This window comes from Thermobia domestica, chromosome 4 (assembly GCF_964235325.1).
Source record: "Thermobia domestica chromosome 4, izTheDome1.hap1.1, whole genome shotgun sequence".
Taxonomy (NCBI): domain Eukaryota; kingdom Metazoa; phylum Arthropoda; class Insecta; order Zygentoma; family Lepismatidae; genus Thermobia; species Thermobia domestica.
The window spans coordinates 255,505,822-255,532,254 of NC_137457.1; the positions used below are offsets into that span (position 1 = coordinate 255,505,822).

Below are 26,433 nucleotides of genomic sequence, written 5' to 3' on the forward strand. Positions count from 1 at the left end.
TTGTGTGTTAGCTAGGGCTGTAGTCGAGGTTAGCCCGCAGTATATTCCGTACACAATCTGCTTAATCTTACGAGGAAGGTCCATAAACCGTGAGAGTTGAATTTTGATGAAAATTTGTGACAAGATTCAGTTCAAGTTGCTAAGTAACGTAGTAATAGTCACTCGATGCGCAAATGCTTCGTTGAGCTGCTACACCGACGCCATCTTGAAATCCTGTAGGCAGTGTCCAAGAATACCCTTTTAGCACAAAAATGAAAAAGCTTTTGATATATCTGACTTCAGTATTGTAAACCAAGGTAAATGTGAGAGTACTCAGAGTACTTACAATCTATATGTGAGAGTACTTCCAGTGCATGACCGCCATCTTAAAAGGCGCCATATTGAATCGTCGTCAAATATGATAAAGGGCAAGTGGGTCATGTGGGGTATCAAATAGCACTGGAATTTACTCCTGAATTCATTTCCGTAACCAAAGTTTAGATATCTGTTTTCACTTCAGAGTTAACAGCTCTCTCGCTCACAGGAACATACAAAAACTGAGCAAGTAAAATTTGTGATATGAAATGCGGTCGTGCAAACACTTGCATGATTTTAACTAATGCAATAGTAGTTATTTGATCTACAATAGCCACTATACCAATCAGATCTTGAGACTAGTGAGAGATATCGTTAATTAAATTGAAATGCCTGTAGTGAAAAATGGAATAGCAGCACTGTAACAAATTATACCCATTTCAAAATCGCTATATATATGAGTCTGTGTGTGTGTTGCGATTATGCATGGCATTTAAATGCTGTAATATAAGTTAGGTGGAACGACACATATGGTTTTAAAGAACCTGTCTTGAAGTTATTAGAAAATTAATAGAAAAAATATTAGAAAAATAATATAAACTATTGCACATAAGCAAATATTAACCTACTAACATTTTGCTCTTCAATTGTGATGACGGAGATCCAAAACGTAGTGATTAGCACACAGCATCATGGAGCAGTGCAAACTTCCCTTATTCCCTTATTTTATATAAACTTTCCCTTATTTTATATTGAAGGGAAAAGGAAGAAAGAGGCTTGTTTTATGGATTGCAACTTGGAATTGAATGTTGTAATAATATTTACTGCCACATATTCTTAGCAGTTGTGCATGCATTCTTTTATCACTAATAGCAGAACAGACACAAGAAAAGTGAATTTAAGTTTCCAGGTGTATCTTCTAAGAATGGCTGTGAACTGATAATTTAAATCTCCTTCATTGTTCAATGTGGCAGCAATAAATCGATTGTATTTAGAGAAACTGTCAATAAATACATTAAAGTATTTTAACTTCGTAATATGCACGGTAAATTATAGGTCGTCAAATATGAGCATTGGAAAGGAACGCAATATTCTGCAACAAAGATGGTCTTCGCGTAAGGTTTCTAGATTGGAGAATAAAACTTAACACACTATAATGGACCACGTAAAATTGCCTAAAATAAATTTTTGGTTTGATACAATTCAACGTCCCACACGGCTGCTACGCTAAAGAAGACGTGGACCTACAGATTATAGTGGAATCCGAACCATTTTGGTCGTTCAACTAATATGTACCAGTTTATATAATTTTTCTAATATATATCCGAACAATCCCTTTGGTATTCTCTACTTGTCAGTACTATTAGGCATGTGTTTCATCGACCAACAATCTATTCCATCGCACTTTGAAATAGTTATAACTTGTAGCATGCTGATATTCCAATTTTCACTTCAGAAATTTCAATTTAATTAACGATTTCTCTTACTAGTCTCAAGATCTTATTGGAATAGTTGCTATTGTACTGCATTAACTACTGCATTAGTTAAAATCATGCAAGTGCTCGCACGACCGTGTTTCATGACACAAGTTTAACTCGCATAGTTTTTATATGTTCCTGTGGGTGAGAGGGCTCTTAACTCTGAAGTGAAAACAGATATCTAAATTTTGGTTACGGGAATGAATTCAGGAGTAAATTCCAGTGCTATTTGATACCCAACATGACCCCCTTGCCATTTATCATATTTGACGGTGATTCAATATGGCGCCTTTCAAGATGGCGGTCATGCACTGGAAGTACTCTCGCATATAGATGATCTACCTTGGTTTACAATACTGAAGTCAGATCTATCAAAAGCTTTTTCATTTTTGTGCTAAAAGGGTATTCTTAGACATCGCCTACAGGATTTCAAGATGGCGTCGGTGTAGCATTTGCGCATCGAGTGACTATTACTACGTTACTTAACAACTCGAACTGAATCTTGTCACAAATTTTCATCAAAATTCAACTCTCACGGTTTATGGACCTTCCTCGTTAGTCATTAGAGTATACTTTCTGCTTAAACGTGTATACTACATTTGTTTCATTTATATTTATTTACTTACATAATCATGTTATGACTCCTGTTATAAATAGTCTATTTCACTTTCTTTTCTACCTTATTTTTAGCCGGTGTCAAGTAGATCGTTCATACGAAAAGTCCGCTTTTCTTTGTGGATATTCTGCAATCACAACAAAGAGAGAGAGAGACAGAGGAAGAAAGAAAATGTGAAAAAATTACGCCAGTTCCGTCTCTATCCGAGTTCGTGTTGTTTTTGATCAGTGAGTATCATTACGAAAGCTTTGTTAACCTGTGATATTCGTACTTCCACTCTACCCATCACCAAAAGTTTCTTAATTATTTCTATTAATTGGCGCGATTTCCTTCTCGCAGAGAATTGGTACTACCTTTCAGATATTTATGTTATTTAATGGAGTGATTTATCTACGGACCACCATCAAGAAGTTACCATATAATGGTGTTAGACAATAAAATTATGTCTTGTAATGAAAATATTAATATATGCTTTTACGTTGTTAATTTTGGGAAAATTTTATGACTACAGCATTGATGTTAACGATGTTAGCAGGAAAAAAATAAGGAAACGAGTAGTCTGGCCAACTCTAGATTTAAGTCTAGAATCTAATAGCCATAACCTTCTTACAAATCTTCATTTCTTAATTCAGATCATTTCCAAATACCATCTTCCTTCTTCATGACAAGCTCAACTACAGTTCGGAAGAAGCGTAGAATGTCAAGAATAGAGAGGCTTGCAATGCCAAAAGAACGTCATCCCAATTATGTGGAAGATAGACCTTGTGAATACTGGATAATTAATCAACGTGAAAAAAAGCGTAAGTCTTATTTTGAATAGGTCAGTAACTCTCAATTTGAAATAGATGGAAATAGTATGATGGATAAAATAGCTTAACCTTCACCTGATATATATATATATATATATACGAGGGTCACTACGAAAGTTTTGAGATGTGAAATAACTTACATACTTCAAATCAATTTAACACTTACATTTTCTCAAAGTATTCACCATTCCACTGTACACACTTTTGCATCCTCGAAAACCACTTTTGGAAGCAGTGTTGCCAGTCTTTTTCTTCAAGTGTTGAAAGTTCATTCTCGTAAGCCTCTACAGCTTCTTCAGGGCTGCAAAATCTCTTCCCACGCATGTGATCTTTGATCCTGCGGAACAGAAAAAATCACACGGGGCCTGGTCAGGACTATACGGCGGATGAGTCATAGGTTTGACCTCCGTAGATTCTAAAAACTGAATTGTAATGTTGGCCGTGTGTGCGGACACGTTGTCATGATGAAGCAGGATCCCACACAATCCAGTTCTTGGACGCCGTTCCCGAAGCTTCTAGAACACTTTCGTTAGGCAAACAGTAGTGTACCACTGAACAGTAACAATCCTTGTTCTTCAAGTGGAACAGTTGCAACATGGCCAGATTTGGAGAAGAAAGTTGCGACCAACTTCTTCCCCACACTTCGCGGTCGCTTCACTTTCGTGGGTGGATTTTCGTCTGGAAAGATCCAACCTGTAGACTGACGTTTATTTTCAGGGTCAAATTGATAGATCCAAGTCTCATCACCAGTAACAATGTCAGAGACGCATCGAGAATTGCCTCTATCAAATCTTGCAAGCATTTCTTCACACCATTCCACACGCATGCACTTCTGCTGTTCAGTCAAAGTATGAGGCACTCAACGAGATGAAACCTTCCTGAGCCGAAGATGATCATGAAAAATTTTTATTACTACTGGCGATCTAATGTTCACTGTCCTTCAATGTCCTTGAAAGTTGTTCGAGGATTTTCTCGAATCATTTGTTCCACAACGGCAATGTTTTCATCTGACACAGCTGTTGCCGGACGTCCAGCTCTCTCTCCATCTTTAAGCGATGTCCGGCCTCTTCTGAATTCACCAAACCACCGAAAAATTATAGCACGGTAAGGAGCAAGGTCCCCAAATGCCCTCTGCAAACGGTCAACGCTTTGTGTCTCGTTCAAACTACTTTTGAAATCGTAAAAGATCATTGCCCGAAAATGTTCCCTTTCGAGCTCCATTCTAGAAAGCCGAATACTGCTCACATCAACAAACAAGTGAAGGCGATATGGCCACTCCGATAAGCGAGGCGAGTTGAAACTTGCTTCGCTTCTTTGCTCTGGATACCACTACCGAACGCAATTGTTAGAATTCAAGTACTGTGCTACACAGCGTTGCCAATGTGTGTGTAATTACACAAAATGTGTGCAATTTTGCCCTGTGTGTGCATTTTGTGTGTAATGCCAATCTGTGTGCATTTTGTGTGCACTTTGGTCAATTCAAAATTTTTATCATTGATGACTTTTGCGTAGTTCGTTTCATTCAAATATTCATTATTTCCAGTTTTTTTCTGAAAATTGTTTTTCAGAAACTACGAGTGTCAACGCCTGATTCCAGGGCGGAGCAATAAAACCTATCTTGCTTCTTTGATACCTCACTTCTCGTTTTTCAGAAGCGGGTGTCACGATCGTTAGCCCTTATCCCCAAGGAAAGCCGCTTTGTTCAAGCCAAGAAATATGAATGAATGTTGAACCTCGATGTTGACCAAAACATGAAGTGCAGGGGGGTAAGAAGTCCTTTTTTGTCTTCTCACCACTAATCAGGAAAATTCCATTTTGCAAACAGATGAACAACAGAGTGAATGAGAGTAATGGGAAATCTTTTATTGAACGAAGAACAAAAATTGAAAAAAAAGAGAAGTTAAATCAAAGATTCAACACTCTTTCTGTGACAATGGGCGGGAAGAATGTGACGGTTTTGCTATAATAATAATAATAATAATAATAATAATAATAATAATAATAATAATAATAATAATAATAATAATAATAATAATAATAATACAGGGTGGCCCAAAAGTAGATAGGGTACAGTAAGAACAAGTAATAAAGAAACTAAGTCTACCTGATGGATAACAATAAGAAATTATATAAAAAGCAATGAGTTGATCAGTACGGGACTGTATACCTAATTTTGGACACCCAGTATAATAGTAAATCAAACGCAGAATCTTTGAACAATAGCTGGTCGATGTATCATGTATATACATCATCAGACATACATATACATACGTAGTTATGGCTAATAATATACGTAACGTACTCTGTGTAATTTTGTGTGCAGCTTTTTCCAGTTTGTGTGTAAAATTTGCAATTTGGATGGAAGGTGTGTGTAATTTCGCATACCGTGTCCGGCAACACTGGTGCTACAACAATGCGTATCTCAAAACTTTATTAGTGACCCTTAATATATATAATGTTTCAAAACGACAGCGACAACGTTTGGGACATGATTCCTGATACCAAGATAAGAATTTATTGAATATAGATTTTACTATATAATTTATTAAATATTAATTTTATAGAAATATATTCCAGTTATCATGAAACAAATATTATACAATAGTATCATGCATTATTTATATAATTTTACATATTCTGTAATAAGTCATCGGAACACCTTGTTGAGATAAAGCCACTAAAGGTAAGGTTTTAAGGAGTATCATGGTCTTTCTAGAGGCAGACATAGTGGAATTGTCAGAAAAAATGTTTAAAAACTATTTAACATTAAGTAGCGCACGGAATAATCTAAACGAAAATGCTGAAAATTACATCAGAAAGTCTAATTTATAGTAAGCCTTTTTTTTGCAGAAGAAGGCGTTAATGTTTCAAATCTCAGAATAAATGAATCTCAACGGGCCAGAGTCACTTGACGGCTGGCAATTGAAGCTAGTAGAGGTGCAAAAAGTGGTGGAATTTTTATAATCAGACGTAAAGTATTGCGCTGTGGAGAGTTAACTTTCAGCAAAACAGCGGTATAATTTACAATTTTACTTCGATAAAGGGGTAAATGCGGAACATGCGTGTGAAGAAGGTTTTGCTGATTATGGGCAAGATACGTTATCAAAAACAAGAACAAAAAATGGTTCAGTCGCTTTTGCTCTGGTAATTTCGATGTCCAAGATGCACCTCGCAGTGAGTGACCAATCACAGCAAAAAGGAGGATGAGATTCTCGCAAAGTTGAGCAAGACCGACATGTAGGCAGTCATGACAATGGCAATGAACTAAACATTCATCATAAAACAAACAAAAAGAAGCTTCACGTTTTGGTGGCACGTGATCTGACTCAAAAACATCTACTTGATCAAATTTCTGTCTGTGAATATTTATTGAAACGTATCGAACTCGAGTGGTTGATCACAAGGATGGAAAGTGGTTAATCTATGACAACCTATGACAACAACGTGCGAAAAAGGAAGTTCCACAATCTGTGGCAAAGCCCAGGAAGTTTATGTAGTGCGTTTTTAGGGATTGGAAAGGTAGGCTATATCGTAACGACCTGCTGCTGCCAAGCAGACTGATAGAATACTATACAGTATTTCGTACGACGTCAAACACATATGATAGATTTTGACGATCTTAATACACATAAAATATTGTGATGTGCAAGGTATTGGTTCCCGAATTATGAACTATTAAAGCTGGGGCTTTAATATAGTCAAACATTCGCCCTTCAACACACACACCACACACACACACACACACACACACGTTCAGGGGAAGACAACGATATGTAACATTTTCTAATTTTCGCGTAATGTTGAAAAGAACATTCAACATTTCCCTGCAATGCAATGCAATGTCACATACCAAACAAACTTCCCTTCCCGTCTGAGGGCACAATACCTACATACTGTTTTCTTGATTGGATCCCACTTCACCTAATAACTAAATTTCACCTGATGTGGCGCTTACCATCCTGTTCGCCCGAGCCGCTCATTTATCTAATTGATATTAGGAGTAAAAATAGATGGAACAAACTTGTTATTAGACCAAATAGTGAGACGAATTATATAGGTATGTTGTAAATTCAGTGTCTACTTGTGACAGATTCACTTTTTAAAAAATCAATGAAGAACGATTCTTTCCCGCAATAACAAACGTATTAGTATTTTTATTTGATAAATTAAATAAACGGTGTAAATTTTTACGTTTGTTTTCTTATATAATAAACGAGTTCAGAATAACATACTTATTTATAATTTAATGTTTATTTGGTAATTCTAACTAACTCTATGGCCTATGGAACCCAGAGGTTCAATGCCGCGTTCACAAAAGCTCTCCACTGACTTCTATCCTTAGCCAATTGGATCCAGTTTCTACTTTGTATTCCAATCTCTGGGAGATTCGTCTTAATATTGTCCTCCCATCTGCATTTGGGTCTTCCTAATAGTCGTTTTCCGATTGGTCTTCCAGTCAAGACTTTGAAAGCGTTTCTACTTTCCTCCATTCTAGCTACATGACCTGCCTATCTAAGCCTCCTAGACTTGACGACCCGAACAATGTTGGGTAAACCATATGTTTACTACCAATACTACTACAATTTATCCTTTGTAGATGTCATAGCTTTTCTTTTTCTATCCAAAAATTCCTCCAAACGTCTTTTGTCCCTTTTGGCTTTGCTTGGTGATTTGTTTTTCTTTTTCTTGCACACTTCTTTGTGTCCTTTATTCATAATTTATTTTGCTGATTATCCTTTCACGCGCTACCCGATATGGAACACATTCTTCCGTATTTGGAGTTTGGCATATTTTGTGTCTCAGTTTACATGGAATGCATATCTTTTTGCCTTTATCTTCACAGTCTTCACTTTTGTGGCGAAGGGATCCGCAATATCTGCATCGTACATCTGCATCGCAATATTTCGTGATGTGGCCAAATTCTTGGCATGTGTAACATTGTGGTACCACAATGAAATCTTTAACTTTATGTGATTCATAATCGATATATATGCGATCTTTATTAATCAACATTTCACTTATGTTCGGTGTGACCTCTATAACCAGGTGGCATTTCTTTTGCCCTCTCTTGCCAGCTCTAAATCTTGCCTTTATGTTCTGGGCTTCCGCTAATTCTTCCTCCTCAAAGTTCTGTTGGATGATAGCTTCTATGAGGTCGTTGTCTTTTATTTCAACTGGTACGCCATACACTATCATCAATGGGTTTCGTTTTCTACTTTCCTCAAACTTGAAATATCTTTTTATTTGTTGTTTATCCTTTATCCTGTTTAGGTCTTCTTTTGTTGCGGTTTCCAATACCACAATATCCTTTGTCGTACGCATGGCAGTTATTTTTAACTTTTTCTTCCTTGGATCTATTGTTTCTGTTAGTCTTTGAACAGTTTGGTTAACTGTCTCTCCTTCGTTGGGTCTAAATATTAGGGTAGGTTTGGTTTTAGCTGTTACTTCTAGGGTTTTCTTTTCTTTCTCTGTTACTTTTCTCCCTCTCACTACTTCCGACCACGTGTGTCCCTCATCTGTTTCCATCTTTTCCTGCTTTTCTTCAATCTTTTTTTCTTAACGCCTGTATTTCGTGTATTACTGCGTCTGTGTCGGTTCCCTGTTTGTTTCTTAATTCTTTAATCTTGTCCCTGTAGATATTTTTCTGTTTATCCCATGGTATCTCCTCTCTGCCAAAAGCTTGTTGTGTCTGTATTAACTCCTCCTTTACTTGCTCATATTTTTCTCCAGATATTTGTAATCATCCTGCAGTTTGTGTACTTCTTTCGTTTTTTCTTGTAATTGTTTCTTTAGCTCGTTTCTACTTTCCGTTATTTCTTGGATTTCTGTTTCGAGCCGTTTATATTGTCTGTCGTTTTTCATTTCTGCCTTCTCATCCTTTAGTTCTTCTATTTCTTTCTCTAGTTTTGTATTCTTTTGCCTTAGCTCTTCCATTTGCTCTTTGTCTTCCATGCGACCACCTTTTTGACCATCATTTCCATTTCTGTTCTTAATTTTTCTTTTTGAAGGTTATCGTATTTTTCTTGAAGCTTTACATTTATTTTCTCCATTTGGTCTAGCCTTCCAAGTAGCTGGGCCCTATCCTTTAGCCAGACTACCGCTCTCTTTTTTAATTTTTCTTGGTGGGACTTTCCTATCTTTTTCCAGTCCAATAAGTTTTCGATGTATTTCATTTCTTGGTCTAGCTGTCCCATTGTGTCGAATTCCAAATTCTCAGTTGTCTTTCCCTTAGTTGGCTCTTCTGGTGCTGTAGACTCCTCTCGTGCTCTTTTTCTTTGTTCATTTTCTTCTGCTCTTGTAAGTCGCATTGCAGGGTTGATTGGAGACTGGTCTCTGGATGGTGTCCCCCCGGGGGGGGGGGGGGACGATACATCGCCATATTCGGATAGTCTATTTTAGATGTCTGTGTACGAGTTGTTTTTTTTTTTAAATCACTATGTAGTATAATGTCAATATTCGTAATACACTTAAATAGTTATAATGAACAAAAGTCTTTTTTTTACCGATTAACTCGAGACTTGATAGGGACACCCTTTCCGAACGGGGAGACCTGAGAAGGGTAGGTTGGTCTGGGGGGTATTATTTAATATTTTAACGCATCCATAATTTGCCGTATTACGGTTCCGACTAACTTCTATGTATTTAGTTTTCTCTGCATTTACCTCTAAGCTCATGTCCCTGCAAGCGTTTAATAAGATCTCTGCATTTCTTTCTATTGTTCTCCTATCATCCCCTATTAAATTTACATCATCAGCATATGCCATAACCTGGTGAATACCGTTCAACTGTAGGCCCTGGTTGCTATCTTTGATTTTCCTTATAGCGTATTCCAGAACAAAGTTAAATAATAGTGGCGACAACGCATCTCCTTGTTTCAGGCCATTCTCGACGTGAAAGGTCGGGGACAAAAATTTTCCTACCCGGACTTTACTTTGGGATTCATTTAAACATATCTTAATTAATCTAATTAGCTTTCTCGGTATTCCAAGTTCTGTAAGAACGTTGTATAATGTTTATCTCCTAACCGAGTCGACGCCTTTCTAAAATCAATAAATAGTTGATGTACCGGGGTATTGTATTCCCACTTTTTTCGAGTATTTGGCGAATGGTAAATATTTAGTCGATAGTTGATCGATTTCGTCTAAATCCGCACTGATAATTTCCAATAATTTCATCTGCGTATGGGGCCAATCTTGCTAATAGAATATTTGAAAGGATTTTATAGGATGTTGACAGAAGAGAAATGCCTCGATAATTATTACAGTCAGTTTTGTCGCCTTTCTTGTGAATTGGAACAATGATTGATTCTTTCCACTCTTGTGGCAATTCTTCCTTGTTCCAGATAAAAAGAATGAGTTTGTGTATCTTGTTCCACAATTTTTCGCCTCCAGCTAAAATTAGCTCAGCCGGAATTTCATCTACACCCGGAGATCTGTGTTTCTTTAATTTCTTCATAGCGGTTTCTACTTCTATTCGGTTGGGTTCTGGAATATACGGTTCTGCGGTGTGTATCTCCTTTTCTCCACGCACACTAGTTTTTGGTTGCGTGTTAAGCAAATCGTCAAAAGAAAATCTTTCCATCTATTTAAGATGCTATCCGTATCAGTGAGAACTGTACCGTCAGATTTCTTTAACATATAAGCACGACGTTGATGGCCTTTCTTAAATTAACTGATCCCCTTATACATGTCCCGGATGTTTTTATTTTTACTATTATCTTCAAGTTCTTTAATTTTAGCTTTTAAAAAATCGCGTTTCTTTGTTCTAAAAGTTTTGGAAGTTCCCCGCCTGATATCTGCGAAATTTTGTGTAGTTATTTCATTCGGATTTTGTAGCCAGCGTAATTTTGCCTGTTTTCTATTCTCTGCTAGTTTAATGCACTCCTGGTCGAACCATGGTTTGTTCCTACATATTTACGTGTGTCCCAACTTTTCTTTTGCTGAAATTTTAATGCTATCCCTAATTTCAATCCAGGTATCCTCAGCACTAGTATCTTCTAAAGCCGAGGATCTATTCGAAACTTCAATCTGGTATTCCTCTCTTACCTGGCTTTCTTCTGATTTCTTTAAATTGAATCTCTCCGTTTTCGGGCATTGAATATTACCTTTATTCAACGATAATCTCTCTCGTATTATCGCTGCTACCAGGTAGTGATCAGTGTCACAATCAGCCCCTCTAAACGACCGGACATCAATTATGCTAGATTGCCTTCTTCTATTTACTAAAACGTGATTAATTTGATTATGTGTTTTTCCGTCTGGTGATGTCCAAGTGTATTTATGAACTTCGCGATGTGGGAATTTTGTACTCTTCACGATTTGGTTTTTGGATGTTGCAAAATTCACGAATCTAGCACCGTTGTCATTACTTTTCATATATAGACTTTCGTTTCCTATAATCGATTTGAAAATATCTTCTCGTTTTACCTTCGCATTGAAATCCCTTAATAGAATTTTCATATGGTATCGCGGGAGTTGGTCAAATATCCGTTACACTTCTTCGTAAAAACTGTCTTTTATATCATCATCCTTATCTTCAGTTGGAGCATGTACATTTAAAACAACAATATCACGACACCGTCCCTTAAGAGTAATAAAAAAAGTCAGTCAGTAACAAATTCAACCCGTTTAATTGCTGGTAGTATTCGTTTGTGAACGAAAAACCCTGTTCCTAACTGGTGATTTTTATTTCCTTCCCCGTAAAACAACGTAAAATTTCCGGAATTCACAGATCAATTTCCTTCCCATCTAACTTCCTGAACTCCTACTACGTCCATCCTGTATTTCTCCAGCTCACTCGTTACGGATTTTAACGCGCCTGCCCTATAAAGACTTCTAATATTCCATGTTCCAAATCTCATGTCCATTTTCTTTTGCTGAGGTCGTGCCAAGTTATCAGTCCTTGTCCGAGGCTTTTGTGAATATTTCTGAACAAGAGCTTCTTTTTACAGGATGAGGTTGTTAGCCTTACCCAAACCCCCAAGCTGGAGGACCACTCCTAGTCGGCTGTCCGCGACTGCTTATTCAGTATATTTGCAGCTAACCTCTATATCTTCTCCCACGAAATTTCACTTACTATCATTCATTTTCGCACTATATATGAGTACCGAACTGTAACGATATTCCTACTGATACTCTAATATATTAGAGGGGCCGCTGTGGCTCAGTGGTAAAGCGTGCACCTCTGGTGCCTGAGGCTCCTGGTTCGATCCCAGCTCGCGCCAAGTAAATTTTGTGGTGGACAAGCACCGTGTACGTGGGTTCCCTCGAGGTTCTTCTGCTTCCTTTCACTTTTTTCATTTCACCATTTCATTCATTTCTCATCATCATTGTCTCCTTTAGCCTAGCCGGCATAAGTGTGGGACGTATAACTCAAAGAATTCATTTCTTACATATTACATTAAACACGATGGCTTTCTCGTCCGTTTAAAATATGTTTTTTTTTTATAACGGAAAGTAGCATTCATTGTTAAAGTTTAAGTTAAATAAATGTTAAATGTTATATAAACAGTTTGATTCCGAGTAAATTTAATTACAAAATTATTTTCTTATTTTTTAAAGGTTCTAGAAATCGGCCACAATTCGAAACCGAAGGTGAAACTAGGTAAGTTGTTTACTATATACGTATATTAGAAGATGTAATTCTAAAGACTGATCTTATTTGGATGAATAGTAATATATGGACATTTTCCAATTTAAAACTGCTGCATAAAATATAAAATAATGAAACACTGTTATGATAAAAATTCCTCAGTTCTGGCATCTAATAAGGATGTCTTCATAAAACGATAAAGCTGTTTTCAACTGAAAGGAATACTTACTTTACAGTTACATTGGGAATTTACAACTCAATTCTGTTGAATTTACTCAGTTGACATTGCAGTATACTCTAAGATACAATGAGAAGTTTAAGATTCATATTTAGACCAATTTATAAGGATTGAAAGTGTTTAAATTCGATGCTCGTCGCTGCAGTGAATTAATAAGAACTTCACTACAAAACTAATTTTCAAAGTAGTTTTACTGGATAGTATCAAAAGCGTATACAGCAACTTAGCTAATTCAAAATACTCTTTCACATCAGGGGGTTCCTAAACAAGTTTGAATTATTATAACATGAAGTTGATGAATATAAGGGACTTGTTTTTTAAGTTCTTCGTCTAATAGTTTTTGAACACTTATCTTATATCCTACCATCACACGAACACCGTCATATCAAAGGTGCGTGAACTTGGCCCCCGACCTGGAGCACAAACGATGAGATTAATGCCATTGGTTAGTGCTTCGTTTCTGCTCATTTGTGCACGAAACCCCATCGTTTGTGCTTTATTAATTCCGGAGATATAAGCAAAAAACTGGTATGGGGCCGAGTTCACGCTGGCCCACCGACATCTAGCACAAACGATTAAAATTGTGTCATTCGTTAATGCATCGTTTGTGCTTTATTATTTCCGGAGATATAATCTAAGCGAATAACTGGTAGGGGGCCAAGTTCACGCTGGCCCCCCGACTACTAGCGCAAATTATGAATGTAGTGCCGTTCGTTAGTGCATCGTTTGTGCACGTTTGTGCACGAAACCCCATCGTTTTTGCTTCAATAGTACCTGACTTATAAGCCAAAAACTGAAAACAGAGTTGGAAACTGGATATAAATTTTCGCTACTTCTTTCGAAATAAAATGCATGCATTTCTCCACATGTGAAGCACAAACGATTTGATTAGTTCCACTGGTTAGTGCATCATTTGTGCTCATTTATGCACGAAACCACATCGTTTGTGCGTTATTAGTTTAGGAGATTTGAGCGAAAAACTGGTAGGGAGCCAGCGTGAACTTGGCCGCCCCGACTTCAAGCAAAAACGACGAAACTAGTGTAATTCGTTAGTGGATCGTTTTTGCTCGTTTGTACATCAAATCTCATCGTTTGTACTTCAATAGTTCCTGACTTATAAGCCAAAAACTGAAAACAGAATTTGAAACTGGATACAATTTTTTGCTTTTTCTTTTAAGATAAAATGTTTGCATTCCTCCCACATGTGAATCACAAATGATGGGATTAGTGCCATTGGTTAGTGCATCGTTTGTACTCATTTGTGCGATAAACCCCGTGTTTTTTGCTTTATTAGTTTCAGAGTTATGAGCGAAAATATGGTAGGAGGCCAACATAAACTTGTCCGCCTGACCTCAAGTAAAAACGACGAAAATATTGTCATTCGTTAGTGGATCGTTTGTGCTCATTTGTGCACGAAACCCCATTTTCTGTGCTTTATTACTTCCTGAGATATAAGGAAAAACTTGCAGGAAGGCAATCAAACGCTTATCCAGGACTTCACACATGAACGATGTAAGTAGTGTCAATCGTTACTGCATCGTTTGTGCTCGTTCGTGCACGAAGTCCCATCATTTATGATTAAAATGTTAGTGTTCATCTGAGAACAGCGTTAGAAACTTGATAGAAATTTTTGTTATTTCTTTTTTAATAAAATGCTGATATGCTTATATTGATCAACGGAATTATCTACACATTTAGGCAATGATAAAATTGTTACTACGAGAAATCTTCCGAAAGATGTTTCTGTGTCAAACAGGCTTTAAGTAGTACTCCCCCTCCCCTTATGGCTTCATGGCTCTGATTTGGTAAGGGACCCATGGTGACCTGATCATGTGGTATGATGTCATAGGAGTCAATGCCTTCGATCTTTCTACAAGGACACCGTGCCCACTAGGGATGGCCAGAACCGGTTCCTGTTGGAACCGGTTTTCGGGTCTGAACGTATCCGGTTCTGGAAGATCCGGTTCTGGAAGATCCGGTTCCGGAACCGGTTTTTCGGATCTAGGTTTGGATCCGGTTTTTCGGATCCAGGTCTGGAACCGGTTCTTCAGATCCAGGTCTAGAACCGGTTCTTCGGATCCAGATATGGAACCGGTTATTCGTATCCAGGTCTAGAACCGGTTCTTCGGATCCAGATCTGGAACCGGTTCTCAAGATCCGGTTCTGGAATCGGGGTTTCGGATCCACGTCTGGAACCGAAACTTTGTGACGATCCCTACGCTAAACCCGAGCTGCGTGAAGGCTGTGAACAGTGTGCTAGATGAAATGGTGGAAGCGGCAGGCAGGCGCCCAGGCGGCGGCCGCTTGTTTCATTTGGCTAAATAAACTAGGTAACTGTCAAACTCAATGGTTAAACAGGCAAACTGGCCAACTCATTTGGCTAAACACCCACTGGTGGACCAAAATAAAAAAACACTGGTGGCCCAAAATTTTTTTCTGGGGGCACAAGAGAGCCTGGGCGGGGAGGGCACAAGCGCATGGTCCTCTTTGCGGTGTTTTGAAGGTGAAATTTGTGCCTCCTTTACGGGTCTTTGGGGGCTTTCGGATCCAAGTCTGGAACCGGTTCCTAAGATCCGGTTCTGGAACCGGGTTTTCGGATCCAAGTCTGGAACCGGTTCCTAAGATCCGGTTCTGGAACAGGGTTTTCCGATCCAGGTCTGGAACCGGTTCCTAAGACCCGGTTCTGGAACCGGGTTTTCGGATCCAGGTCCGAAACTGGTTCCAGAACCGGTTCTGAAAACCGGATCTCCGAGAACCGGTTCCGCCGGAACCGGAACTTTGTGGCCATCCCTAGTGCCCCCCTAATTTTGGATGGGTACATTGGAACGACCACCCCTTAAGTTCTGGAAATTGCCCAGTTGAAAATTTTACTTGGTATTTCAGACCCGTCTATATACCTCAGTAAGTTTGGGGGATCCATCTCGTTCCGTTTTATAGATAAAATGCCAAAAATTCAAATTTCGGAGGATTTTGATCTACTTCATCCCTTGACCTATTCTATGATGTGTCTTAATTACCTTATATAGTTATATATGTGAATATAGGGTCCACTCCCTTTCATAAGGGTTGGGTAGATTGATGCTTCCTTTTAAATTTTGGAGGAATACATAAGACCACCACTTAAATTTATGAATTGACAAAAATTAAAATGTTGGAAAAAGTTATCTAGGACCCAAATATATACCACTGTAAGTTTGGGTGGTTCTTGTTAATCTCATTTATAATGTTTGGTGGAATTTCTCCTAGCCCAAATACCCCAGTGTTATTTTCTTTTTTGTTGTAAAACTCATAAAAACACAATTAAAAACGATAAGGCCCACCTCCGAAAATATACTTCAAAACTTGGATTGAAATAACCCTAATGTGATTATAATTATTTTCTTTAATCGTGGTTCTTAGCATATGCCTAGTTTCAGAATTGGCTTAAAATACGTTTATGACCGGAACAGAATACGATTAAAAAAGTATTTTCGAGTCATGCACAACGAATTGTGTTTGCACTTGATCGAATTCGTTGTAACAGTGTTCAACTGTAGTCAGGGGCGGATACAGGACGGACTTGTGGGGAGCGGTGGGTTGTAATACTGCTACTTAGATCTACTTTTAAGAGCTCCAAACTCTGGGATGGGTTTTATTTGTATATAAAATAATAGTTTCTGGGGGGGCGATTGCCCCGATAGCTCCCCCGTGGATCCGCCACTGACTGTAGTCTATTATGTAAAAGTGAAAATGATTTTGTTTGTGTTCGCTTCACGGGGAAACGGTTAACTGATTTAATCTTTTGGAATGTATTTTCGATGCAGTTATTACGTACCTTCGTTATTGTTTTATCTCTTTTAGGATTTCCACTTTTTGACTTTCACTCAAAAAGATACTGCTTCCTTAGTATTTATTGTAGGGTCGTCGTTCACCCCTCTTTTTCTTCTTTTTTTAAAGGATCTACCATACTTTCCAACGGTACCACTTGTTCGTATTATAAACCAGAAATGAGAAAACCGGGAGATTTTTCGAATTTTCTTTTCGAAATATTTGCGCACTTCTGGCCCGGGACCGGGAACATAGGGATCTGGATTTTTGTTTAAAAAAAGATACGTTGTTATGTTCGTGATATGTGTGAAAAACTTCAATCTTGTATTTTGAAAACTGACGTCGGGAGAAACTTTGAAAGTCTGAAGATGACCCATTTTTTCAAAAGACAGACAAATGTATATATATATATATATATATATATATATATATATATATATATATATATATATATATATATATATATATATATATATATATATATATATACGAAGTGTGGCAATTAAATAACGAGACTGCCCACCTCTTGTCGCGCAGGATCGTGGGGGGAAGTAGCTAATGATGTGTTGTTGATCTTGAACCTTAATGAGCAGCCACTTTTTGTTTCATGATTCTGAAAGCTTTTTCTGTTTTTGCAGGCTTGCGTGAAGCGGACAGTATACTATGAGTAGCGCCAGAATCATGGTGAACAGTAAAGTTGAGCAGCGCATAAACATCAAATTTCTGGTGAAATAATAATAATAAAAAAACACCGACGGAATGTTGTGCAATGTTAAAAGAGATGTATAGTGATAATGCTATGTCACGTGCGCGAGTTTTCGAATAGCACAAACGATTTTTAGAAGGTAGAGAGGAGGTTGAAGTGGATAAACGACCCGGCCGCTCTTTGAGTTCAAGAACGGATGAAAATCTTCAAAAAATTAGTTAAATTGTGCGGAAAGACAGACATCTGAGTATTTGAGTGATCGCAGACATGACGAACATTAACAAAGAGACAGTAAGACAAATTTTGCATGACAATTTAAACATGACAAAAGTTTGTGCAAAAATTGTCCTGAAAAACCTTTCTCAGGAACAAAACGACATTCGAAAGACCATTTGCTGTGACAATATGGAACGACTCAAAGCAGAACCAGACTTGCAAACACATGTCATCACATGTGATGAAACAGGGATTTTCAGTATGACCCCGAGACTAAGCGTCATCAGGGGTATCATCATGACTGAATGGGTGCCTCAGGGTCAAACGATGGATCAGACCTACCTACTACAAAGAAGTCCTAATCAAGCTGAGGGAAAGAATAAGGAAGAAGAGACCGGATTTGTGGAAGAACGATGATTGGATCCTCCACCAAGACAATGCACCTGCCTTTAATGCCCTATCTGTGAAGCAGTTTTTAGCAACCAAGCGCATTCCTGTGCTCGACCATACTCCGTATTCCCCAGATTTGGCTCCCTGTGACTTTTATCTATTCCCAAAAGTAAAAAGTGCATTGAAGGGAACACATTTTCAGTCTGTGGAAGAGGTGAAACGGCAGAGTTGTTGAACAGGGTGACATCTGATGACTTAAAGCATTGCTTTGAACAATGGAAGGCACGTATGCGGCGGTGTATAGATAGGGGAGGGTAATATATTGAAAGGGATAACAGTCAATTGTAACTTTCTTTGCAATACATCACATTTATGACACCAGTCTCGTTATTTAATTATATACGACATATTTATGACATTATATATATATATATAAAGTATCTATTGAAGCTTTCCTGGCGACGTATTGTGAACAGGTCTTCTCGGGCTAGCAGCCAGGTAAATACTGTTATATCTTGCGACGTTTCGAGAGCTGACATCGTCCTCATCTTCAGGCGAATATGACAGTAATGGAGTGTGTGGAATACATATACTCATGTATGTATGATTGGACTATTCTGGTTGGTGGTTGAAATGGCGGCTTCTGATTGTTGCTTGAAATGGCGGGATATGATTGGTGTCCATGTTTTACTCAGTTGGAATCCTGTGTCTCTGTTAAGGTTCGTTTTTTCTTGTGTGATTGCAATGGCTTCTTTTATCCTCCTGTCCCAAACTCTTGAGCATTTTGCTATTATTTCGGCATCTGTAAACAAAATCTTACGTTGCTGTTTGATGCTATGTTCAGCCAGTCCGGATTTTTCTCGTTGGTTTAGTCTGATGTAACTGTTGTGTTCTTTGCATCTGGTTTCAATGGTTCGTCCTGTTTGTCCAATATATGACTTACCACATTCACATGGAATGCGGTAAACTCCAGGAGTTCGGAGGCCCAGGTCGTCTTTGGTTGATCTATTAAGGTTTTTATTTTTGCTGGAGGCTTGTGTATTGTCCTGATGTTGTACCTGGCAAATAGTCTGCTGAGCTTTCTAGAAGTGTTCCCGGTGTATGGGAGGCAGATTGTGTTCTTCCGTTCTTCATTCACAGTTTCTTCTGCACTTTTGTCCTTGTTGTCAGTGTCCTTCGTTCTGGTCCTTTTCAGGGCCATATTTATATCTCGCATTGAGTATCCATTCTGCAGCATGGCGCTGCGAAGGTGATTAAGTTCCCCTATTAAACAATCCTTGTCGGAGATGGAGAATGCTCTATGTGCTAAAGTGTTGAGAACTCCAAACCGTTGAGCTTTGTGATGGAAACTGCGTTCAGATATAAATCTGTATGTTGGTTTCCTGTATATCCTATGGCCTAGGCTGCCATCCGGTCTTCTGTATGTCATGATGTCAAGAAATTTAGACGTCCATCTTGTTCAACTTCCATCGTGAATTTAGTATTCGGATGCTGGTTATTGAGATGCTGCAGGAATTCCTGTAAGGAGTTGCGTCCATATGGCCAGATGGTGAAGGTGTCATCAACATATCTATAGAAATGTGTGGGTGCAAGTGGTGCTTCCTTCAGTGCATCATGTTCAAAGTGCTCCATATAAAAATTGGCTACTGCAGGTGAGAGTGGAGAACCCATGGCGACGCCGTCTGTTTGCTCATAGTACTGACCACGTTATACGAAGAAGGTTGAAGTGAGAACATGTTGAAAGAAATCCAATATCTCAGGCCGGAAGTGTTTCCCAAGAAGCAGTATTGTATCCTTGATCGGAACTCTGGTAGTGATACCACGTCGAAACTAACCATAAGATCTTTGGAAGAGATCTTCGTCTTCAGGCTTTTTACAAACTCTGTTAAGTTTTTCACATGGTGTTCACACTTGCCCACGTATGGTTGGAGTAATGTTGTAAGATACTTGGCCAAAGAGTAGGTTCGGCTTCCTATTGCACTAACAATTGGTATCAGGGGTATTCCTGCTTTATGTATTTTTGGTAAGCCATATAGTCTCGGAGGTATGCTGCAGTGTGGTGTAAGTTGTTTGCGTGTATCTTCGTCCAGTCCCGACTTCTTTAGTAGTGAGCCTGTTCTTTCTACTGCAGATGTTGGATCTCGTGACAATGTGGTATATGCTGGATCTCGAAGTAACTGTGAAATCTTCTCTTGATAGACATCTGTGGGAAGTACTACAGTGATGTTTCCTTTGTCAGCTGGTAGAATAGTGATACTTATGTCTTCTCTTAATGTTTTAAGTGCGATCCATTCGGCTTTCCTAATGTTTGGTCTGGGCATGACGGCTCTTTTCAGGACCACGCTGGCTTCCTGACGTATTTCTTCTGCTGTATCGTTGGGAAGATTGCTAACTGCTTCTTCTATGCTGGGCAGTCTGTGGCCAGAATTTTCTTCGCTGTGATGGGAAAATTTAGCCCTTTCTTTAGTAAACTGGTAGTGCTTTCATCCAAAGGTATATTGGTGAGACTTACGACCACTTTCTCAGCTTCGATTCCGTGTTTGGTTGGTGTGGATGATTTTAGTCGATTGAATTTCTTAACTTGTTTAGTCATCCTTTTGGTGCGTGAGATATCGGCCAACGCTGTTGAAAACATTTCGATCCATTCCCAATCTATTGGTGAGAGACAGTCGGCTAGTTCCAGATGAGATGTTAGAAGCTGTCGATCCGTACGGTCCAGATGCTGACGGATGAAATGTATGCGTTCTCTTACAAGTGTTATACTTGTGTGTCTTAAGATTCTTGAAATTCTGGCAGACTTTAGAGGGATGTGCAGTGTGATAAAGATAGGTGACACTCCATTGTCTCTGCATCTCAAGAGACGGTGTAGTAAAATGCACCATTCTGCCTCCAAAAGACCTCTATTTTCCGATCTTGCCATACGTTGCGGGAGGTCGATTACTCTTCGGTCTTTGCCGCACATGCGTGGAGGAAGAAAACTCTAACCATTGTACTCATAGTGATGCTGAGTGTGCTCTCACAGGGACATTTTGTACACCAGAGTTACACGTTGCTCTTTAAAATGGTTACAAAATAATCGATATCCATGAAATATGGGAATTTGAAGTTGTGGTTCCTGAAGAGGGGAATTCCGGTGGTCTGTTCGGGACTTAAGTGAATTCCTTCCTTGAGCTGAAGCAGAAATTATCTGGTTTTCCCGTTTATTGTAAAACGGAAGGAGTCAAATAGAAATATGTCTAAGAATATTATGCCTATGAAGGCATACGATTAACTTATAACATTAGGATGAAGCCGGGATTGACGCAATGTGAGGACATATACCTCAATTCATTCTATGGAAAATGGGGACAACGCAAAGACATGTCACAGAGTATGATCGTTAGTGATGAGGTAACGTTTTTTAGGTACTTAACCACGGCAAGATATAAAATTCAAAGTGTGTGGTTCCAATTGATGATGACCGTTTGATTATCACCTACAGACATTGAATCTGAAAACGTACCGATAGAGTTTTCCAATGTAATACTAGCCGCATTTATTACTTCGTGGGTTAGACTTAGAGTGTACGAACTACTGACGAATGTAGGATCAGACAGAGCGATTTACTGTGACACTGACAGCATCATGTACCTACAGAAAAAGATAAGGAACCTTTGATACCGTTCGGAAACTGGGTGATCTGACAAATGAAATTCCAGAAGGTTGGGAGTTTACAATCTATATCGGTTTAGGCGCCAAAAATTACCCTATGAGGCTAACAAATGGTCAAGGGAATGTTCGGTATATGTACAAAATTAGGGGGATAACACTAAATGATACGACCTCTCAGAAAATTAACTTTGAGAGTTTCTATAAATTAGTATCTGTACAATTAGAGTCCACAGTAATAGAAAATCCAAATAGCATCGTGCGTAGACCCGGGTTCCGTATCTTCAGCTGTAAAGAGACAAACACACCGTGAAGTCAACAAAAAAGGGAAACGTATTGACGAACATGACGTGACTGACGATGAACCCATACGAAAACGTACAAGTGTACCTTATGGTTATAGGTCCACGAACGAGTGAATGTGACTTGTGTGAATGTCTCCTTTCGTGCTGTAAACCCTTTAAATTATTTATTCTTAATTTATTTTTTATTACTTGCTTCTTGTAGAAGCTCATCTTATTTATTGGATTGTTTCTTATCTTTTACCTATCGTTCGCTGCGCAAACTCGATGTTAATTATTTACATTTCCCTTTCCCGTGGAAAGTTGTTGTTAAATCTAGTCATTTCAAGTTTTAATATTCTTATAACCCAGTGAGTGTTTGTGTATATATAAAGCAAATGCTCTATTGTATGCATTCATTTGAGTACAAGATGTTAAAGTTTCAACATCCCTCTACTATTTTAATCGCTGGTCCGTCAAGGGATGGTAAAACTTGTTTTGTATCTCTGGTCCTTCAAGGGATGGTAAAACTTGTTTTGTAAATCGTTTACTTAATGAATGTGATCAAATGTTTAGTATAAAATTTAATGATATTGTTTGGTGTTGTGCTGCAGTAATACCAAAATTAGATGCAAATGCAAAAATACCTTTTTGTAGAGGAAATACCTGACGAATGATTTTGAAATTAAAGAAAATTCAGTATTAATACTTCATGTTTTAATGTCAGAAACTAATGGTGATGTTGCTAATTCATTTGCAAAGTATGCACATCATAAAAAGTTAACTGTAATATTTATTATTCAAAATTTATTTCCAAAAGGAAAACATGCACGTGATATTAACTTAAATGCACGTTATATTATAGTGTTTAAAAATCCTCGTGATAAATTACAAATACAATATTTAGCTAGGCAAATAATACCTCGGTCAGGGGAGGATCCAGGGGGGCGATCGCCCCGATCGCCTCCCCAGAAGAGTATACTTTTCTATTTTATATATAAATAAAATATATAGTTTATTTTTTGACGCTCTTAAAAGTAGCTCTAAGTAGCAGTATTACAACCCACCGCCCCCCAGAAGTGCGTCCTGGATCCGCCCCTGACCTCGGTATAGTAAAGAAATCGTGAATGTGTTCGAAGAAGTAACACGTAAGCCTCACACTTTTTTGTTATTTGACCTAACACAGAAAACAAACGATGCATTGCGAATACGTACAAATACGAGGCCATCCGGAAAGTGGTACCCATTTGTGAAATAAAGACACAGTAGTACATATTAACAAATATACACATTTTTATTGGAAAGAGCATACTTTACACTACTTCTCCACATAATCACCAAGCAAATTGAGGCATTTGTCATACCGTGTGACGAGTTTTTGTATTCCAGCGTCATAGTCCTCCGCCGCCAGCGTATTGAGATACGTAGTCACGCCTCATTTAAGTTCTTCATCGCTGTCAAATCTTTTCCCCGCCAGAAAGTCTTTAAGCTTCGTAAAGAGATGAAAATGCGAAGGAGCTAAGTGTGGCTATACGGTGGATGGTAGAAGGTTTCCCACTTGAATTGCTGCAGAAGTTGTTGTGTTTCCGCAGTTGCATGGGGCCTGGCATTGTCATGAAGTAGAATGACGCCTGTAGACAACATACCTCGCCGTCGATTTTGTGTTGCCTGCCGTAAATTCTTTAATGTTTCACAATACGCATTACCATTAATTGTGTCTCCACGGGCCATAAAATCAATGAGCAGTACATCTTGTCAATCCCAGAATATGGTTGCCATGAGTTTCCTGGTGAACGGAACTATCTTGAATTTTTTTTGTTTGGTTGGTGAATGAGCGTGATGCCACTCCATGGACTGTCGTTTACTCTCAGGTGATGCATAACAAACCCATGTTTCGTCCCCTGTAATGATGCAATTCAGGAGAGTCTCCATCGGAATAACATCCCAGAAACGTCAGTGCTGCAGCCATACGCTTGGTTTTGTGCTCATCTGTGAGCATTCGAGGGACCCAACTTGCACAGATCTTTGAATAATGCAGATGGTCTTTGACAATTTCATGAACAAAGTGGAAATTATATCAACAAGCTTTACATCGTTATTTATAGTATACTTCATCTTCACATAAATCTAATACTTTACCTGTCATTCAACAAGAATAAGAAAAAAATCCTCATAATCAACTTTCAAATATGATAACAATACTTCTATTTTACCATTTGTATCAGATATTTTACAATCAGTACCGAAAACACTTCGTAGGAAAACATATATATTATTAAAACAGTTGACAAGTTCTGATAACATTCACTAGGATAAGTCTGGTATAGTACGTATTCATGGAGAAACAATACAAGGTTCAAATATTATAGATTTAGTAAATGATGTTCGTACAAGAAAATATTCAAGAAATCCTATAGGTATTCATGAATTTAAAAATTATTAGATCTTAATGTTGCTAAAGAATTTATTGGTACACCTCAGTGGCGTATTTAGGAGGGGGCTTCCGGAAATCTTACTTACTATAGTGAAGTATATGAAATATCTTGCAGAATTTTCACATTTTCAGGCAAAGCCCCCGAAACTAAGTAAAGCTCCTCCCGAAACAAAATCGTAAATACGCCACTGGTACACCTATTAGTATACCAGGATCAAAAGTGAATAGTAGTGGTAGACAACGTACTCGTAAAGTAAGAAAATCACTAAGTCCTGCAGTAATAGCAAATTTATTTAAACATTGGAAAGAATATAGTATGTAAAAATGGCAAAATTATCAAAATATATTTTGATTATTCAAATCCTGATTCCTTATCAAGTATACAAACATTACAACGTAAAACAAAGTTATCTAAAAAGAAAATTAAGAAATGGTTAGCTTCTCAAGATACTTATACATTACATGCACCACCTCGTAAAGTTTTTGAACGTAAAAAGTATTATATTGGTGCACCAAATGAAACATTACAAGTGGATTTAGCAGATATGCAAAATATTGCAAAGTATAATAATAATTATAAATATTTATTATGTTGTATTGATATTTTTCACGTTATGTATATTGTGCTCCGTTAAAAACAAAGAAATGTCCTGAAATGGTAAAAGCAATATTTTAAAAAAAATCAAGTTGCCCATGTTTAACGTACAAACAGATTTAGGTGGTGAATTTTATAATCGTCATGTAAAATAATTGTTTAAAGAATATGAAATTAATCATTATAGTGTTCATTCCGAAATTAAATGCGCGTTAACAGAATGGTTTATACGTACATTAAAAGAAAGATTGTATCGTTATTTTACTGGAAAGAAGACTTACCGTTATATTAATGTATTAGATCAAATTATAAATATTTATAATCATTCATATCATTCAAGTATTAAAATGGCACCTGCACAAGTAAATGATTCCAATGAGAATCAAGTATGGGAAACATTATACAGAAAAAAATGAATAGAAAGAATATAACATGTAAATTTAGTCCGGGTGATTATGTTCGTATTAGTAAGTATAGAAATTTATTAGAAAAAGGATATTTACCTAAATGGTCACGAGAAATACTTATTGTTGATAAATGTAATAAATCAAATACGGTCACTTATAAATTAAAAGATTGCAATGGCGAAGAAATTAAAGGAATATTTTATGCACAAGAATTACATAAATTCAAAGAAAACTTATCTAAATGAAAAAGTATTAAAACGTAAAAATGGGTGGATGTATGTAAAATGGTTGGGATATCCATCAAGTATGAATTCGTGGATTAGATCAGATTCTGTTCAGTTTGCAAAATGAATTCAAACTTTACACACGACTTTTACGTTACTCTTCCTTCAAATGCAAGTAGCATACTTTTTGATAATAATACGACATCATCATTTCCAATTAAATTAGCACAACCTATTGATTTAAGTGATGGCGAATGGTGTGTAGCATTAACACAAATTAATATTCCGGGGAGTTTTTATAATGTTAGTGAAAATGAAGATATTACAATTACTGATAATGTTATCGATGATAAAGTTGAACGTTATCAAGTTCAAATAACACCGGGATATTATTCATCTATTGAATCTATTTTAAGTTGATTTCTGAAAATGTCCGTCTGTTACATTATTTAGAAAATAAAAATCAAATTGTTATTAAGCATTCTTTAAAATTATAAGATCAGTGTATGATTGGTATTACACCAGGATTACAACATATTTTTGTATTTATTAATGAAAATACACTTGATATTAAAAATGTTGTATACTCAAAAGTTAGAAATGTCGATTGAATATTAACACGTGGAAAATTTCCATGCGATTTAGATTATAATATTCCCAATACAATTAATGTGTGCGTTGATATTGTAAAACAAAAAC

The 26,433-nt window shown here is 37.5% G+C and overlaps 1 protein-coding gene across 2 annotated transcripts in view; it reads left to right on the plus strand.

Moving 5' to 3' along the window:
* Positions 1-26,433, plus strand: part of LOC145683997 (uncharacterized) — a 108,095-nt gene that overhangs the window by 10,870 nt on the left and 70,792 nt on the right. For both annotated transcript variants that reach the window (XM_081755775.1, XM_081755774.1), the window contains exons 2-3: positions 3,021-3,188; positions 12,758-12,800. In XM_081755775.1, coding sequence (XP_081611901.1) covers positions 3,021-3,188; positions 12,758-12,800 — 211 coding nt within the window. The remainder of the gene's footprint in view (positions 1-3,020; positions 3,189-12,757; positions 12,801-26,433) is intronic.